The 20,303-nt window shown below is 32.5% G+C and overlaps 1 protein-coding gene and 1 long non-coding RNA gene across 2 annotated transcripts; one reads left to right on the top strand and one right to left on the bottom strand.

Moving 5' to 3' along the window:
* Positions 1-4,632: 4,632 nt before the first annotated feature.
* On the top strand, positions 4,633-6,345 carry LOC133698693 (SNF1-related protein kinase regulatory subunit beta-3-like). The gene is made up of 3 exons (XM_062121717.1): positions 4,633-4,871; positions 5,554-5,643; positions 5,738-6,345. Exons 2-3 carry the CDS (start codon positions 5,617-5,619, stop codon positions 6,062-6,064), a joined length of 354 nt encoding a protein of 117 aa, XP_061977701.1. The 5' UTR covers positions 4,633-4,871; positions 5,554-5,616; the 3' UTR covers positions 6,065-6,345.
* Positions 6,346-7,274: 929 nt separating this feature from the next.
* Positions 7,275-8,808, bottom strand: LOC133698694 (uncharacterized). Its single transcript, XR_009843181.1, has 2 exons — positions 8,373-8,808; positions 7,275-7,742 (listed from the first exon to the last, which is right to left on the bottom strand). It is a non-coding gene; the product is annotated as an uncharacterized LOC133698694 (long non-coding RNA).
* Between the last annotated feature and the right edge of the window lie 11,495 nt (positions 8,809-20,303).

The following is a 20,303-nucleotide window of genomic DNA, read 5'->3' as shown; positions in this document are numbered from 1 at the left end:
CCATTATCAAAGATGTCCCATGGTGATCCGATTTGACATCACCATAGGGTTTCACGTGGCAAACATGCAACTTAAAGGTCAGTTTGGATCTCATGTATACGTGGGATCTTCTCTTTTTTCCCCCCTTCTTAGGCAGCAAATAAAAGAGAATATTGTTTACAGTATAAATAAATTAGAGTACGTAATCAAATTAATACAGAGTAGATTACTATAATTAAAAGAGGGACAAACCATACAGATGGAAGATTTTGTCGGTCTAATGTAGCTAATAATTAAACTAACATAATTTAATTATTGAGACTTCTCTCCTAAATTCAAAACCTTATTAACTCGTAAAAGTTAGCAAATATTAGATAATAGAATACAAAGAAATATACTTATAAGATAAGACTTCCAAACAGACTCTCACCAATACTATTGATACTGATACTCGTAGCTAATGTTTATGCCTTGTTAGTATCTTGTTGGACTCATTACACCACAAAGAAAGGCTTTGTTATAATGTCAATAACTTGGTCTAGAGTTGAAATAAATTGAATACTTAAGTCACCTCTTATAGATCACAATGTGCTTCATTTTCTACATAAAAGATTGGATTAACATATAAATAGGTATCCTAATGTTCTCACACTAAAGGATTGGTGTTGTAACCAAGGAACCCTAATCTCAAACTATAAGGATTGTAATCAATTCATTTTAGCTTATGTATCGTTAAAATACAAATATTAATAGGTAAGGACTCAATGAGAATTTTTTAGGGCTTAATTAATTTTTTAGGCAAGAAAAATTGATTTTTAAAGTCAATTTAGGCCTTAATTAGAAGAAATTAAAATTTAAAGGTTGAATTGTAGTTTTAAAATGTTAATTTGGTCAAAATAAAGGCTTCATTGTATAAATATTAGAGTTTAAGGGACTTGATTGAAAAAATTCAAAATTGAGGACTAAACTAGAAAGGATGCTTGAATGCTGGGGTTGAAATTGATCAAATCATTTGTCAAATTAAAGAAATTGAGGGTTAAAATGTACACTTTAATAACTAAGGAGTAAAATGAAACAAATGGTCAACTTTGGGCCTGACAATTGAGTTTGGTAAGAGTGGAGTTGTAAGAAATTAAAAGTTTTGGAGGCAATTACGTGTGTAATTAAAAGCAATTGAAAGAATAGGGGCTAAAGTAAAATCTATCAAATTCCAAATTAAAAAACCTAATTTATAGAGTTTAACCTAGACGATGCATCATTCGACCATTATTTAGCATCTTCATTGGCAGTTTTGGCTAATTAAATAGGTACTTTCAAGCGAATGAATGTCACGTCTCCGACCTCCATTAGAGCTGTAACCATCACCATTCAACTTAGAAACACCCCCTCTACAAATATCAACTACTCCCCATCAAATGTTTACATCCCATCTTTTCCCCGATCAACCATCACTGCATCTTCAAATTATCAGCTAATCGAGATGGCACCTTCAAACAAATGAATGTGGAGTTATATGCCCCCAATTTGAGCAATAATAGATCCAATCGAAAGATATGTTTCTCCTTTACCTCATTCAGGTGGTCTCCGATGACGTTACATCAGAGTTTCTTTAGCAAAGCCTTGAAATTGATCAACTCAGTTAGCCTTGACTAAGATACTCATTTCACAAAACTATTAATCTTTTTCAAGTGTTTAAACTTGAAGCCTTCTTAGTGGGTTCTTATCAAATATTGGTTATGTTTCTCTCAAGATTCAAAAGCTAAAAACAAGCTCTTTGGTCTCCAATTTTGAAAAAACCATCAAAATCTCAAAAAACCAAGTTTGTTGCAAAACCACCATTGTAAAATCAGTATCGGTACAAAGCTCATAACTATAAAACGTACCTAAAAACACTTCCATTTTGATTAAAGGGTCATGCTTTGATGAAGGATGATCAATTTTTGATTAAATCCTAGTTTAAAACCCTATAAATACCCCCTGAAAATCAAGGCAAGGAAGAAAAAAAATAAAAGGAAAAAAAATGGAACGAGAGGAGAAGAGAAGATCTTGATAAAAAAAAAAAACTATGTGTGAAGGTCCACAAGCCTGGCACAAAGATTTCTTAAGTTTTGAAAGTGCAACACGCTTGTGGAATCAAATCTTTACAATGAAAAGCAAAAAGGTTAATAGCTACGGGGCTTGAAGTTATATTTTTTTTTATCTAAAAATGGAGTTCATGTGACTTAGTTGAGTTTTTTTATTATTATTTGGTCTATATTAATGTTTACAAACATGGAGATGAAGTTTGGAATGCTTGAAAAGTATGGTTATGTTTTCCTTGTTCTTGCTATGATTTTTTATTCTATGGTTTGATGTTGTTTTCTGAAGCATTTTTTGGATGTGTTTAATGTTTTCAATGTAATAAAAGCTTTTAGTTAGGTTGTTTTTTATAAAACATTTTTTTCTAGTTTTTGTTGGTGTGATTAATGCATTGTGAATAAATATTGTTAATCTTGGGTTTACAAAGCTTGTTCATGACCAATATATGTTTAAAAAACATGAGGAGATGATGAACTGTCATGTTTTTCATGGCTAAGAAATTGGTCTCTCATTGTTACTTGTACTGACTGTTCATCTAATGCAACCACAATAAGTTTACCTATATTTTTCTTTAAAGACATAATTATTATCTTATGGAATAGATATTGAATTTTTCCCCGCTAGACATACCAATAGATTGATTTGTTAGACAATCTTTTAAATAATTATCCTACTAATTAATCATTTTTACTTTTCAATAAGGAGAATCACATAATAAGAACTTAATCTTGAGATGAGGCATGCAGCAATCTTGTAAAATTAAGTAAGAAATAGAATACCAAGATTTCATACCTTAAAAAAAGGTAATTTGTCTTATTTTACAACATACAAGGAAAATAACTGGAAGAAAAATACATGAAGAGAAAATAATTGCAAGGATTAAATATGTTGGAAAATAATAAAGGCAAGTAAATAAAGATAAAGAAATTATTTAAAATAAGAAATGGATAAATTGGATTGAAGAATTTAAATTGTATATATGAGGCTGACCAACTTTCACAGCTTCTATGCAACCTTTTATATAATATAACAAAGTTTGAATCCTATCTAAACATCCAAGTATTAATCTTATACAGATATTGGTATTAGGTAATGAGATTTTATTTAATCCTAATACAAAATAAAATCCTTCTTTATCGATACTATGTGAATTTTAAGTTAATCTTATGACTTCTTATTCATTATTTTATTGAGGAATCTCACCCTGAATATAATTGAGCTTTGTGCTTCTTTACATATGTTCTAACTCTTATGGTCCATCACTTTTTTTTGGTCGATCTAAACTCCTAGTCATCTAGTCAATTACTTATTTTGATCTATTAAGACTTTTCTAATGTAGTCAATTCAACTATAGTCGATTGATTTCAACTTCATTTCCTTGTTTTATTATGATCAATCATTGTTTTTTTATATATATAGTTGATACGAGGATATTTATTTTTTGTGTAAACAACTTCTTATTTTATATTTAAAGGTTATTCTAATATGTTTTTTTTTCTTTTAATATAACTTTATTCATTACTTTTAATTATAATTACACCCTTTTATATTTAATGATGCTGACATGGTTGGTTAGAATCTATTTTACAAGATCCTAACCAACCATTCTAAATTTATCCCTTCCTCATAACCTCTTTAAAAGAACTAATATCATCAACGACATTGTAAAGAAGTCTCGGCTCCCTCACAACCATTAATTGTCGAATAGTGACAATAAAATCACTTCTTCATGCATTTTTTTGAATCATAGAAACATAAAGAGAGAAAGGAGTTATACGTATAATTATATGTTAGTTTAGATTAGGACATTTCATTTCCTTTTTTTTTAAATGAAATAATATAAAAATAAATTAGTAATTGAAAATGAAAGATGTTTTTAAGAACAATGTTGTTTTTTTTTTGTTTTGGTTTGAAATGAATGTTATGTAAAAAAATAGTATGTGTGTGTTGAAAATAGAAATTGTGAACCTCTTACCTAGATGATTCATTAAGTATTTATACCTCATGAACTTTATCTTTTCCTCGAAGGAGAGGGATGAATAGTTATTTCACCCTTAGAGTATTAATGAATAATAAATATATCTTACATAAATTTTAATAAAGAACAAATACCACTAACATAAATATGAATATGGAACGAATATATTGTACATATATATATATATATTAATGAAATAATAATGTGGTAGATCATAAAAGACTCTTGTACACCTAAAAATGTTCATAAAAAAACCAAGAATTAGGTATTAAGTTTAAATCATAAATCAAGACCCAAAATATACTAGAATGTGTAACCTGAAATTAATAACAAATCTAGATATAATGTTTAGGACTCAAGCCCAATGCATGAGCCAACAAATGTCAAGTGCATGCCTGACGCTTGAGTTTAGGGCTTATGTTTGAGCCCATGGGCTTTATGCGCGTTACTAAAATAAACACAGTTTTGTGATTATGTTTTAAAAAATAGGGGAAAAAATTCAAAACCATATTATTAATTTAATTAATTAAAATGATCAGGACAAGCGTGATATTACAATTTTACCCAGACAAATAATTTTGTTCAGATGGGGGCATTCCGTCCTTTCCAATTTCAGCCTGTCTACCTACACAACAGCAGCAGTAGCAAGAACAACGTTTCCTTGTCATCTCGATGACCTTAGGCTTAGGGTTCTTCTACTTTTTAAATTTGTAGTAAAAAAATTGAAGGCCGACGACAACTCCGGCGACTGTCATCTACTGACTTCTGCTTCTTTGGTTTCAATTTCCTTCAACTATCAGATCCAAGATTAATTCTCTTCATCAGCTTTATCAAGGTAGCTTGTTTTCTTTCTTTCTTTGTTAACAAAATCAAGATTTATTTGTGTTCAAGGATTGTACTCAATTGAGATTTTTTCCTGTAATTCTTGATATGAGATTTTTAGGGAAACAATGTTTTTTTTTTGGGGTTTATTTAGTGTTAGCTAAATCTTTTATGGCATGTGAAAAGGATGAAATTACATTTGTTCAAAAGGGTTAGCAAGCGGACTCTGTTGATTGAATTGACAGAAAATTATGGGCTATTTTGTTTTGTGCAGTTTTCAAGAAAATGGGTTGTGGGTTGTGTCAAAGCTATGTTTCTTTTTTGGATCGTATTTTGGTGCACTACGTTAATAGAGGGTGGTTTCATAGTTGTATGTATATTGGCATCTGTGTTAAAGAACAGAAGAATGTGTTTGGACTTCTCTTTGGAATGCTGAGAGCTTTTTTTGTGGGAAAGTTTTTAAGTGGATCAAAGAGTATTAGGTCAAGAGGTTAGGGGGAAGGCCGTTACTAAGACCCCCAGCCAAGCATGAATCCTGAGAAAGAATAGAAATGAGTTTGTGCTTGCTGATTTTCTGATTGTTGACGTAAAGTAAGGCTTTACTTCTGTAAAACTCACCAGTGAGAAACAGTTACTTTTTTTATGCTGCCATTACAGTTTTTTGGATGCTTATGTGGGAATTGTTGTGTTTTCAGGATTGGGAGCATTGCAAACTTGATGAGTTTGTGTTGTTAACTCTCTGCTTTGCCATATTCAACATGAGCAACCAATATAGTGAAGAACATGTAAGTAGAAAACATGGTGCTTTGGGGTTTGATATTATATCGGGACTTCAAGGTCATGTAAGTATAAAACTTTAATAATTTAATTCTGTTGCAGGGAGAAGCAACTGTTGTGGGATTTGAAGTTCCTAGATCACCTGATTCAAGTTACAACAATGTCTACCCTGGGAATGAAGATGAGGTACGGGACCCACCTTCAGTACCTCAACACCTGCAACACTCCTTGCTTAGCTACCCAGTAAGTGCAGACACTTCTGAAACCCTTCCACTGCCACAGAATGTGATTCTCAACCATCTTTACATTGAGAACCGGGAGGCCCCACGATCTGTGGTGGCTCTAGGGTTCACTCATCGCTTCCATTCAAAATTTGTCACTGTTGTGCTATACAAACCTGTTCAAAGGAGGGGAAGTGCCAGCACTTAGTATGCGTATATAATAAACCTTTGCTAGATTTTGTTTCTTTGCCCTTGTTGTGATGGAATTGGCTACAATAGACTCCAATATGAGATTAGCCAAAACGAGAATATTTATTGCCTCGCCTCACAGCAGCTGATGGAATTAGGTTTGTTCTATTGAACCTTGAAGTTCTCTCCACTTGAATTGTCTCTTGTGCCATGAGGTTAGATTTGCTTTACTTGTAAAGTATACATTCATATTCTTATGAACACTAATATGGTGGAATGGAGCTTATTTGTACTATGAAACTTGAAGATCTGCTTTATCCCTTGGATATGTGCATTTTGGTTTTCAAATGTGCTCTGTAATGATACAAATGGCTGTCTTGCAAACAGGGTCATGTTCATGCAGTCTAGCTTTGTTTTACCACTAGAAGGTTATCTGGCAACCAAGTGTTCCTCCTCACTCATCCGTTAGGTTTTATGAATAGAATGAGTTGAAAGTTGAAACCCACATGATTATATTTATAATAAGTTTCTTTAATTGATAGAATTATCTAAAATAATATGCGGAAATAGCTTGCCCACTGTTTGAAAGAATACTTTGAGATAATCTGATCTATCAGTCCATACTGAATGCACCTGATGTTTCTTTGCAATGCATTGTGTACATAGGCTATCCTCTGCAGATAATGTCGAGTTGTATTGTTAGGAGTTCTTTAGATAAGGCCATAAGATGTGATTGCATCACCTGATTCCTAAATTGTTTTACTGTTTTGGGGTTGGTTTATATGGATCATTGTCTTATTGTCAGTGATTAGGATGCCATTATGATGGGCTACAAAATTTAAACCATTGAATATGGTTTCACCTTTATTTTTTAGTGGCTTATCAAGCTATGAAAATTAAGGAATGAGGTTCCACGTCCCAAGTAGCCTCTTGGGCAGCATAACTTAATGTACTGGGTGTTATCCTCCCATGACTCAATAGCTTAAGCTCCAGGTCATTGGTAGTGCATGACTAAGGTTTTTACCTGTCCAAGATCGTTCCCATTCCTATCCTTGTGGGATTGGGGCATTGTTAACTGGTAGCTTGTGTCTAGACAATGCTTAGGATACACTGAAAGTAGATATGTATTTTGTTTAGCAGTCTGAGACTCGGGATGCACTTAAAGTAGATATGTTTACAGTTCTTTGTTCTTGTTTACCATAAATGATGATAAAGAAAACAACCATAAGTGCAGAACTGGCCGCTTCAAGCTTCCTTGTTGAAGGTGTGCCCGTTTTCAAGTTTCAACCTTTCTGTTTTATTGTTATGGACGGGATACAAAGCCCAGGAAAAACAAGAAGAAAAACAACCTCAGAAACTACTTACAAAGCCTGAATTCAACTGTACCTCAAAAATCCTTCTGCAAGCACTCTGACATGAAACTTGGAGTCTTGTATGATAAATCTCATAGCCTAATTCTACACCCTTAGCAGGCATTATGTGTGCATGGATATTAGCTTCTATGTATGCTTGGGAGATTCACTTACCTTTGATGACTTTGAAAATGAGGCCATGGTAAAGCAAGATTTTTGGGCTTAGGGCTGTTCTTCTATAGTTGCCAGCTTCTTTCTTAGCTCCTAAATGTATTTACTGCAGCCCTTTTAAGCACATGTTCCCCGGATATAGTAATTTAATACAAAGAGCGGTGAGAAGGCGTCCTGAAGTTCCAAAAAAACATAGTTATGAAACTTGGTTAGGTCCATGACTCCATTCAAGCTTAGGTTATATTTTAATTGAGTCAATTTAAACCAGCATTGTTTAAAGGTTTTTTTTTTTAAAAAAAAAAAATATAAAACAACAGATGTTTTGAATAAAAATTTATTTGATATTCACGAGTAAACCCGTGCCGAGTTTGATTAATTCTCACATAATTCAATATAAAATTCAATCTGGAGCGAATCTCAGACGGGGCATGATAAGATGGAAGATTGCAAAACAAACAACTAATTAGAAAACGTATAATAAATAATTGTGACTCCTAACTCCTAAGCAACGATCCACTATTCCGAAAACAAAATTGAACTCCTAAGCTTGGTTTCTCCGGTACTGACGGTACCTGCATCCATCTAAAATCTAGCCTTTGGATCGATCGGAAAGTACTGAAATCATGATCTCCATGACTACTTGTACTCCTTTTCCAATTAATTTTGAATTGAACTATGGAATTTACTCGAATAAATAACTAAAATTCTACTACGCAACTTGATCGACACAAGGTCTTATAATGGAGCTCTTGTATGGATATACATTAAAACACGAGCTATTATAAGATGTGAACAAAGACTCACCATTTCATAATTTCCAAGCTTTAAAATATTGCACGGATGTTTTCAAGGTACCTTCAGCTCCAGCGAAACCCAAACCCTAAAATCAAGAGAGTCGTCTTGTCCCTGGTTGGCACCATGAAAACAAAGAACTCTTGAGAGCTTTTGAAAGGGTAATGCAAGGTTACAGGATATTTTTCTTATATCTCCATAATTAAACTGGCAAAAAGGGACGACAAGGAGGGGAGAGAATTGCACTTGCGGTATTTAAGAAAGATCCTTCCTTTGACCATGGCTAAGTGCAAGCCACATATTATAATGAGCAGTTTAATAAGTGAATAAAAAGATGACAAAACCCTAACTTGTGATCTGGAATTGATGAGGGTGATGGGAGGACTTGATTTAATTTTTATTTGGGACTTGGTTGACTTGCAATTTTCCACAGTTAAATAAATATTCCCACAGGTTGGTTACTGTGCAGGCAACAATGCTTCTAAAATATTTAGTTTAAGGTTTATGAAAAGTTTTTAACAAGCTTAAATTATTCATAATATTCTTTGGTTAAATTGAATATTAAAGCTCAAAGACTAGGTTGAATTTAGCGGTGTCCACGGTAAAACAATTAATGGTGAGTTTCAAATGAGCTGTTATTTCATTTTCTACTGATAATGAAATTGTATTATTTTATGGTTAATTATTGCTTTATTTACTATTAATATCTTATTATTAATTATATTATTAAATTAATCAAACTTATTAAACCTAATCAAGCCAATAAATCAGATCCCAAATCTTTCTTTCTTCTTTTAAAAGACAGTATGATCACCTGTGCATTTTTTTTACATTATAAAAAAATATGCGGCCCGCGGTGTAACGCCACCATCTATGTACGTTTTTTGAACTAATTATCATGCATATGCGTCTTAAGCTTACCCTGTAGGCTGTACTCTGATCATATGATATGTGAACTAATTAAGATTTTTGTTTACAGGTTCGATCTAAAGCTTCACACAGCTGGTGTTATTGCTGCTACCTTTGGTATGGCTATCCTTCTAGCTCGTCCCTTTGGTGGAATTGTTTCTGACGTAGCAGCAAGATACTTTGATATGAGAGGTAGATTTTGTGCTCTCTTGATCTTACAAACACTCGGAGGAGTTTTCTGTATTTGGCTTGGTCGTGCTAATTCACTTTCCATGGCTATCGTGACAGTGATTCTCTTCTCCATTGGAGCTTAAGCTGCTTGTGGAGCAGCATTCGGTATCATTCCCTTCATTTCTCGACGATCATTGGGCATTATACCAGGTCTAACCGATGCAGCTGGAAATTTTGGTTCTGGGTTGACACAACTAATATTCTTTTCAAGCTGAAGATTTTCCACAGCAGCTGGTCTGTCCTGGATGGGTGATATGATTTGTGGTTGCACTCTTCCTGTGACTTTGGTTTACTTCCCACAATGGGGTGGCATGTTCTTTCCAGCATCAAAAGACGTAGTGAAATCGACTGAAGAATCCTATTATGCATCAGAGTGGAATGAGGAGGAGAAGCAGACGGGCCGGCATGCACCAGCAAAGCCTCAAGTTTGCCGAGAACGGCGGGTCTGAACGCGGCATGAGTGTTGCCTCAGCACCAACACCACCAAATACCACACCAAACCTTCAGCCATGCCTCTGTAGTGCAATAGGCAAGATCTAAAACGATGCAAGCCAGATTTTTGGATTGTAAAGGCATTGAAATAATCCCATCATTGTCTGTTAGGTATTCTTTTTTGTTTTTTTCGACCCTCTGTAGAGTAGATTTCAATCATCAGACGGAAACTAATTAAGTTAAAGGTATCATTCTAAGGATTCTGAAATTCTGATATTTAGGTTTTATTCTGGTGTCTTTAAGCACCATCATTTCTTATCTACAAAATTATTTCTGTCTTCTGAAGCTTTGAAATTAAATGTACCCGCAAGCAGCCACGCTTAACCAAGAATGATGTGGAAATGGCATTACAAGGTGAGGAATTTAAGCTAATATCATGTTATGGAGACGTTCAATCATTTCCAGTATTTATGGAGGAGTTGACTTTAATTGCTCTTGTTTCTAAAGCAGTAAGCTGGAAGTCAAGGTAACCCAATATTGAATTTGAACCTTTTAATTACTATAGAAGAAGGGCAAGGCAGCGCAGGAAAAAAACAGTAACCATAGTGGCAAGACCACCATACTTTGACAGAAATGAATCTCTTAGATTTCTAGCTAGAACATTTCTTTTGTTAAAATCATGCACTTAAAATCTTAAAAATAATCTTTATACTCCAAAGACTAAGGATGCTATTCTCTGATCTCCTTGCAATCGGAAATATGTTTATCAACGAGAGAGATCAGCACACAAATCCACGATCGAAGTGCTATAACCTCCAAAGTTACATAAAGTTTTCTCTTGATTTGCACTTGGTAGAAAAACGACATCCGTGGGTATTGGCTGGTTCATTTATAGACATGGAGCGACGCCATTTTCAAATGGTTGCAACTCAAAAGGTGGCATCTATTTCTCATAAAGATTCATTATCTTCGTTCTCACATAACAATTAATCCTAACCAGCAAAGTTCATGTTGTATGGTACCCATAAATCGCATCCATTGCTAGCTCAAACTTAAGAAAAAAAGAGCATATTCATTACCTCAAAACTCATAATATTTGTGAGAAATTTGCTAGGAAATAAATCAAAATATTGGTCACAGATTGGTTGAAGCACATAACAGATCATGCTTGTACAAAATTCCAGTATAGGCCTGAAAAACAAATATAGCAGATGACCCAAGAACAATACTTGTAATTGATTTCTTCCATCACTAACATCTAAGAGATCTTTGTCGTTCAGGAAGAATAAAAACAGTAAATCACTCCATAAAGTTATCACTGCAGCAGAAATCCAGAAAAACCGTATTGAATCCTGTTTACTTTCTAGAACTAATACAGATAGGGTGCTGTTGATACATGGAATCAGTTAGATTTGGGAAATTAATTATAAATTAAGCCTTGCAGACAATATTTTAGCTGAAAAAGAAGGAGTTCATTACAATGTTGGTATAAAACATAAATGAAAAACAAAAGGTCTAAAGCCACAGCTAGAATAAAATCTTTATTCCCACATGTCTGAATTTATTTGATTTAATAATTGAAGCACCAATTCAGGCCACCAAAGGTCCTTTCCCTTCCAACCCCTAGATGATAATGATAATAAACCTCATCAAAGCGCAAACCTCCACTAGCAACAACCCATAGGCACAGTCCTAAAAGAATCACCTAATTATTCATGTAGCCATTAGACTCCAGAAAATGGGACTAGAAACCCCATTGAATCACTTATCCTGGATCAACAACAACTTTCAGCAATCTAAGAAGCATTTCTTGTTCTGGATTTCAAGGCACCTAATACTTAACCAAGAATTAATGTACTGTATTACTAGACAGAACCAAGAAAACAAATACCATCATTCTACCCATCAAAGTTATAGAAACCTCTCCAAGCACTCAACATTAACTCCAGTGTCCCCCTTCTGGAGGTTCTTTATGGTAGCCATAACTATTCTAATTAGCTTCAAACATCGAAGACAAGTAATGATCCTTATCTCAATTTAGAAACCATTATAGCAGAGACCTTCCTCCATAAAGTTTAACATAAATGGCTCAAATGATTCAACCAAATACAAAGGGAAAACCCCCCTCGTCTACCTAAATGATGATGTACATGTATGAGAAGAAACAACCACCCTATAAAAGCCTCCATGGCCATATCTTTAATGGGTTTATTTCATTTTCTCGTAACTGTAAGACACTACTTGTCAACTACCTTCAAAAAATTACACTGACTTGTAACTATGAAGCCAAAGAGCATGTCATGATGGCAGCATAGACTTATAACAACAACCAACAAGTAGAGCCATTAGAGTTGAATATTAAATATTGGGAAGGAGTTTGTTTGTTTGAATTACTTACTCTTGGAGAAGGAGGCAAATGATAAAGTGCGCACTGCCAGCTCCATCTCCAAATTTAGATACAAAAAGGCTTACTTGCGTGCTGTGCTTCTATAGAAACTGAAACAACTGAAATGTTCTCTATCTTGCATTTATGTCAATCCAATTTCGCATATCAGCCCTTGATGTTGCAGCTAATTTCACAATTGCCATTCTTTTTAACCAAAATTATATATTTTTAGTGATTACCATTCCTATAACCAGTGTTTATTTAATCAGTAAAATATAATATAATTATAAATATAAATAAAATTGAATGAATAAACTTATTCTAAAAAATACTATGCAGGCTCAACATATCAAAAATATTATTTAAAAATAAAAATATATTTTTTAATTTCATCTTCAATTAAATTATAATAAAATTATCATTTTATCATTAGATAAAAAAAAATACCCTAAGAATAAGGGAAATAAGATCTTTTTCATTAGTCTATTGGTGCAAAACTTATACCCTATATAATTTCCCTTTTATTATTAGGTTTTGGATTTTATAATTTATTTAAATTTTTTTTATAAAGATATCATGGTATTATAATGATTTGGCTAGTGAGTTTTACAGATTAACCAAGTTAATTTGGATTTTTTTATTCTTTTTTAATTTAATATTTTTTTTAATTTCATCATTCAATATTAGGTTAATTGAAAATTAAACTTTATAATTTGTTTTAATTTTCTTTCCATAAAGTTTATCTTGACTTCCTGGCCCAAGTTGACTCGGGTCAATTTTTTGTTCTTTTTTAGTTTATTTTTTTTTTCAATTTCATCCTTAATATTGGGTTAGTTTGGAATGAAGCCTTATAATTAATTTCATTTTGTATTCTTTGAGGTTATTCCAACCCTATAACCTGAGTCACAGGTTTGGTCGGTTGACTCGAATTAATTCGAGTGGGTTTTTATATCTTTTTTGTAATTGATTTTCTTTTTAATTTTATCCTTTAATATTGATTTGATTGAAAATTAAGTTTTATAATTTGTTTCGATTTGTTTTATATGAGGTTATCTCGGTCTCATGATCTAGATTTGACAGATTAACTTGAATTGATTTGACTTATTTTTTTAGTTGAATTTTATTTTCAATGTTATCCTTTAATATTGAGTTGATTGAGAATTGAGTTTAATATTTTTATTTTTATTATTTGTTTTCCATAAAGTTATTAGAGTTTCAAAACTTGGATAGAGAATTTGACAAGTTAATTCGAGTTAATCCAAGTTGATCTACTATATTGTCGTTTCAATATTAAAAAAAAAACAAATCATCTTGATTTATTTTTTTTAGTCAAATTATATTTTTATCGGTAGCTTGGAATATCTTTGAATTTATCAAGTCATCCAGGTTGCGTCAAATAAATCCCCACATAATTTAAAAATTTTTATGCTAAAGAATATATTAACAATATCTAGATTTTTTTTTTCTAAAAAAAGGTCTTGATGCAACATGTAGCTTAGGAAATCATCTAATAATTATCTATAAAACTAGCTATTACTTGAACGATTAAGACCGCCAAAACCCTCTAAAAATCACATATCATCTGTTTAAATTCGGTTCAATAAATTCATCTTGAATTAATTAGCACTAGTAAGAATATTTTCTTAGCATTCTTGATGAATTCGTCATATGCTAGCCTACTTGTAACTCTTTGCGCGTTAATTAAATTCCCTTAAAAGAACAGTATTGCTATATAACAGAATTAATTCAGCAGATTATACACTATAAAATTAAAAAAAAAAAAAACTGCTTGTATATTATATTATATACATATACAATAGAGTTAATAAATAAGAGTCGTGAAGAAGTGTACAAATCTGAACCTTTTCAATTATGAGCTTTCCTGTTCCCACTTCACCCAACAGCAGCAAGCTCTTACTTGCTAACTTTAATGTTTGGTGAAGCATATCAATTTAACTACGAACAACTACTACGTACAAGCATTGGATATTGAATGATTTCACAAGTCCCATGATAAATAAGTTTGGCCATAAATTCTTGAGGTAAAAAAAATATATATATACTAATTAAATCATCGACTTGGTATTAATCTTGAAGGCTAAACAAAACTTGAAACAAATCTTCTGATTTTAACCAAAAAAAAATCACAATTAGACATGTTTAATATAATGTGATGTAATGATAATAATAATTAAAAAAAAGCAATGAATTGTTATTTTACATAAAAAAGCAATGAATCATTATTTTACAATATCTAAATAAACAAGTCGTTCGTTGAGATTATTATTTAATGTAAGAGAATTTTTTATATTTTTTTGCATATTCATGTTTAAGTTATAACAAGTTACTATTAATGGCTACTAGCGCATTAAATTAATTGTTTGGGAATGAGGTGAAAACTGCATTCTATAAAAATTTGATTTTTTAATTAAAAATTAATATTTTTTTATATATTTTAAATTGTTTTGATATACTGATTTTAAAATTAATTTATTTTAAAAAATATTATTTTAATACATTTTAAAAAAACAATAATAACCACAACCCTAAACAGCCACACTTCTTCGTATTTTCAATGCTAATTACACAATCAATTACAGAAGGTCGACGTTGAAATCCCCCCATCTTCCTTGCTGCATTCAAATTTGATTCAAACGACCCAGTTTTTAATGCTTGAACCTAATTCAGTGGTCCAATCAGAAGGCCCCACCTGGATCCCAAGGGAAGTGGATCTAAGGTTGACATCTGATTGTACACCACTCATGTAAATCAAGTTTATCTCCAGTTTTGGCATTTTAATGGGCATGAGTAGAGTCAAAGAGAGATTTTAAATGATGCAATTAACCACAAAAGAGGAGCTTAATTAACTGATATAAATCACTCTTCTAATTTGGACATGGTAAATAAAATGTTACTGCTAATTGTAATTTGACAAAATTCATGAAATAAAGATGATTTTGGAGAAGCAACAGTGAGAATCACGTGGCTTGGAATCAATGCTGATCACGTCTTGAAAGCACCACCAGCAAAGTTGATGACCCATTTCTTGAGTAAATCATGTTGTTGTATCTACTATTGAAAGCTTTATAATCGATTAATGCCATCAATATTGGTGTGTTTTCTACATTAATCCATTTTGAAAGAACTCTTTTTTTATATAATAATCAAGATATTATTGATAAAACCAGTTTATTATTAAATTTATAACAAACTAAAATTCAAAACATTAAAAATATATATAAAAATAAACATTGACAAGCTTTTGAATAAAAAAATATTTCACTTACTAGTTTATGTTAAAATATTTTCAGGGTTTCTAATTAAATTATTACTTGTGTATATAAAGTTATTGTTCCGAACCTTTAATCAAAGTATAAAACGGCAAAATACGTGTGTATTGCACTATTCTTAAGATGCATGGACACATGCATACATTAATCCATATCAAATACGCTAGGATTGTCATTAAGTACTGTTTTCCTTAATTAATGACTATTGCTGGAGGTTCATCGAGAGTCTTAGGGTGCGTTTGGAAGATGATGAGAATGGTGCGAACCCCATTAATCTTTTATCTAAGGAAGGTTAGGATTTATTGTTATCCAAGACATGTGCTGGGCAAAAATAGTGTCTATTGATTTCTATTGTTGAAGCAGTCAAATTTATTGCTTGCATGAACAATAGTTAATTTCCCAAATGAATGTGATCAACGAAAATATCGAAGTTAGATATGGAGATTACAAGGTAGAGATTGCAATAAGAAAAAATAAATTCACGGGTATCATCACCTCTTCCGGCAGTGAAAGAGAAGAGCTGCACCCACCTTAGTAATTAATTCATCACCTCTTCCGGCAGTGAAAGAGAACAGCTGCACCCACCTTAGTAATTAATTCATCACCTCCCACCACATTCTCAAAAGCAATGCCATGGCCATGCTAGCAATGAGCTGTGCCATGTCTGCTTTCTTCAGCAGCTGATCACGAGCCTATTTAAGGCCCTTTTCCCCTTCTTCTCTTAGGTCTCCCATAAAACCCCCTTCTAGTTTAACCTCTATAACAAAGGCACAAACAAAGCATCAAAACCCTACAAATGAGTAGTGCTAGCAGTACCACCATGTTTTACATTTTGTTCATCTATTTCCTGTTGTCATCTAATTCTCTGGGGATCACCATGGCTGGACGTGACATCCCCAAGCCCCCCTCTAGCGTTCCAAGCACCATGATGGCAGTGCCTTTAGATTCACAAGGTGAAGATCATGTCAGAATGAAGCCTCTTTTGAATCGCAAGCGACCTTTCTACGGTGAGCGTGATGTGAAAGGTTGCTTGCCAAAAGGTTATAGGCATTCATCGGCTCCAAGCAGATTTGTGAACAATCTGCCCCTTGTCTTATGCTCTAAGTTGCAGCCTTGATTGTGTACGTACGTGGTGCAGTTGATGAAGAATGCTTAAGGTATAATATTACAGCCATATGCATGTAATTAATTAGTTAGTACGTTTAAACATGGTTTGTGCTTATTACTTATAAGCTATGGACCGATCGAGAGGGACATGCATGGGATATGTCCATGATGAATTTTGGGGGAATTAATGATGTACGTTAATTTGTTCTTGTGTGTATGTTCCAATGATAAATTTTGTTTTTGTTTCTCTTACTGTCACTCTCTCTGGAAATTACTTAAATATGGCTTGTATCTGAATATATTTACGAACGCAGCGGAATTATGCAGCAAGGCTCTTGCTTAATCAACGCCAATTCACCAAAATTATGTTTTATTTCAGCTATATATATCTCGGAAGAGAAAACAAAAGAGAACAAATCGGAAAAACAAATATATATGTAATTGATGGAGGGATTAAATTATAAACAGATTTTAAAGCACGGGGACTGAACAAATAGTTTTTGAAATAACGAGGACTATTATATTAGTTTTATTATACTGCATGGACTCAATTATTAATAACTCAAATATTTTCCAACCATGATAAAATGTTCGTCACTCTTTTGGAAACCAAGCGGCACCATTCACATCCTGCCGGTTAATATTTTAAAATTCAACTCAGTTCAGCGGGTGATCTGTGATCAGGATTACTCGAGGTCTAAATCGGCTTTAAAAAAACTTAGAGGAAGATTGACTCGGTATGAACCGGTCAGCCAAGAAAAAACTCGGTTGCGCTGCTGTTGCTGACAACTGGGCTTGTATCAGACCTTAAGTCCACCTTTCTTCCTTTCTTCATATCCTCCGTTCACGGTTCACCTGCCTCCTCCGTCTATTGAGGTCATTTGGGCTTGCATTTGCATCCCTACTCCAACTTGAACTTACCTTTACTAAACTCGATGGGCTTCTCCTGGGTGACATTTTTTATATTTTGGCTCCTTAATTTATTTGTCTTTTATTATGGTCATTTAATGTTGTTTTTCTATGGGATTGATCCTTGTTCATGATGATTTCTTTTTATGCTTGTGCATGGGGGCTTGCAGTGCCGGGGAAATATTCCATCACTCGGCTTTGGCAAGATAAGATTTAGTTTTATTTATTTAAAAGAATTAATTTTTTATATATATATTCCATCACTAGGCTTGGCAAGATAAGATTTAGTTAACCATCTAGGTGGTGACCTAGTGATAAGAACTTGAGACTGAAAGATTTGCTTTCTCTGTGATCTTATGTTCGAGCCTTATGGTTGCTCATATAATAGCCACTGGAGGCTTACATAGTCGTTAACTTCAAGGCCCGTGGAATTAGTCAAGGTGCGCGAAAGTTGGCACAAACACTCACGTTAAACTAAAAAAAAAAAGATAAGATTTAGTTTTATTTATTTAAAAGAATTAATTTTTTTTCTAGTCACTCAACTTTTTTTCTTCTAATTTAATCATTTCAAATTGGCTTTATTTGAGAATTAACTTGATGTTTTGTTTTGGTTGCCTAGATATATGGTTGTCATAATATCGAGAAAATATTTGGTGCTTGGTTAATGCTCAGTTTGAAAAAATAAAATAAGATTATGTTTGTATAAAGTAATTATAAGTTGAGGCACCAAGATTAAAAATGGAACAAATATAATGGACTAGGGTAAACAGGCAGAGTAAATTGATCGTGTGGAAGATACCCATCGCACTTTAGCGACACATGTGGCAACAACCTTCCATCGTGGTATTGGATTTCTTTCAGTAATATCTTTTTAATGAGGTTGTTTGAGAACGAATGTATTTAGGAATGCGGTGCAAACCGCATTTATAAAAAAAAATTTTTTGCTAAAATTTAATATAGTTTGTACGTTTTGAAATGTTTTGATATGCTGATATCAAAAATAATTTTTAAAAAAATGAAAAAATATCATTGACATGTATTTCGGCACAAAAAGTTATTTGAAAAGAAACCATCACCACCACACTGCCAACCATATTCAACGTGTTTTAAATTGTATTTTTCAAGAATTTAAAAAAAATTAATTTTTTATATTTTTTTATTTTTTAACACGTTGATATTAAAAATAAATTTTTTTAATAAATTTTTTTTTAAAAAAACAAGAAAACTAAAACAGCTGCTTAATCTGAAAACACTGATAAAAAGAGGAGGAAGAGAGATAAAGAATATCCGTGCCCTTGAGTTTTACCACCCGCGTTATAACCGTAACATCATTTCATTAAAAAAAATTGAAGCTTATCAAGATACTGTAATGTGTCAAATGACAGCATGCCACGTCTCTTTGTCCATTCGTGAGAGCTTTTCCTCGCCCGAAAAAAAGGGGTCTTTTTTTAATATTTTTTTCCTCTTCCAATCCAATCAGGTCTCGTCTGGTAAAGTTTGGCACGTAGTGAGATCTTGCACTCCAACTAGATCGAACCTCGTTTGTGACCCACACGGCTTTGGCCCGATGGGTCAAAAGGAAATATTTTAAGCAATCATGCCGAATGGGTATTCGATTTCCAAAATCATTGAAAGAAACAGTAGTAAAACATAAGCAAAATCATCTTCAAATGCTTTGCCATAAAGATTTATTGGAATGGAGTAAGGCCGGGAAAAAAGTTGAAAAAATAATAAAAAAAACCAAATCATGAAAAAAACCAATTAAATTTTTGAAAAAACTGACCGGTTTGGTTCGGTTTTGGTTTTATAAGCCTGAAACCAAAAAAGCCGATCCAAACCGAACCCAAACAAAAAAACTGGAAAAAATAAGTCAAACCAGAAAAAACCAAACCAAACCGGTTTGAACTGGTTTTTATCCAAAAAAATCAAACTGAAACTAGTCGGTTTAAATGAGTTTTGATTTTTTAAAAAAGATTTGAATTAATTTTTTTTTTAAAAAAGATCGAACTGAATTAAAAATGTTTATCTCTGGAATGGAGCACAGATAAATTGACAATTATTTTCCTCTCTCTCTTTGTTTTTCTAAATAAAAAAACAATGCTTTTATTACAATTATTCTTGACTGCCTCTGATCATTCGAGGGCATGGATGAAGGAAGGGGACACCCTTTATTTCAAACAAGATTTTGGACTCTACAAGTGTTGCATTGGCAATATCAAACCATCATCACAATCAAATCTCAGAAAAGAAAGAAAAAGAAAAAAACAAAAAAGAAACCCAAATCCAAAAAAGAGATAAAGCAAAGATGCCAACCAGACCGGAGCAACCGGTCATATCCAAAGCCCCCCGGTTTAGCCGTTTATTTTCCTGTCTTCAAGTTATTAAAATCCTTAATTAAGTCTTTTTTATCTGTATTTAGGTTTTTTTTTGGTTATAATCTTACGAGCTTGGTGTTTTCTAATAAAAAAACTCTAACAAAAGAATAAGATAGAAAAAATTAAATTATTTCTTAAAAATTATATAAAACATTATTTAAGTGTAAAATTAATATTAACTTAGCGCATATTTGATATTATAATAATTTTCATGATTGTGATTTTAAAAAATAGATTTTATAAAAATTATAAATTATAATTTTTAAATATAATTAATTTTTTTAAAAATTTTAATTTATTAAAT

This window comes from Populus nigra, chromosome 7 (assembly GCF_951802175.1).
Source record: "Populus nigra chromosome 7, ddPopNigr1.1, whole genome shotgun sequence".
Lineage (NCBI taxonomy): Eukaryota > Viridiplantae > Streptophyta > Magnoliopsida > Malpighiales > Salicaceae > Populus > Populus nigra.
Note: the sequence above shows the minus strand (reverse complement) of the source record. Positions and strands in the feature narration are given on the sequence as shown.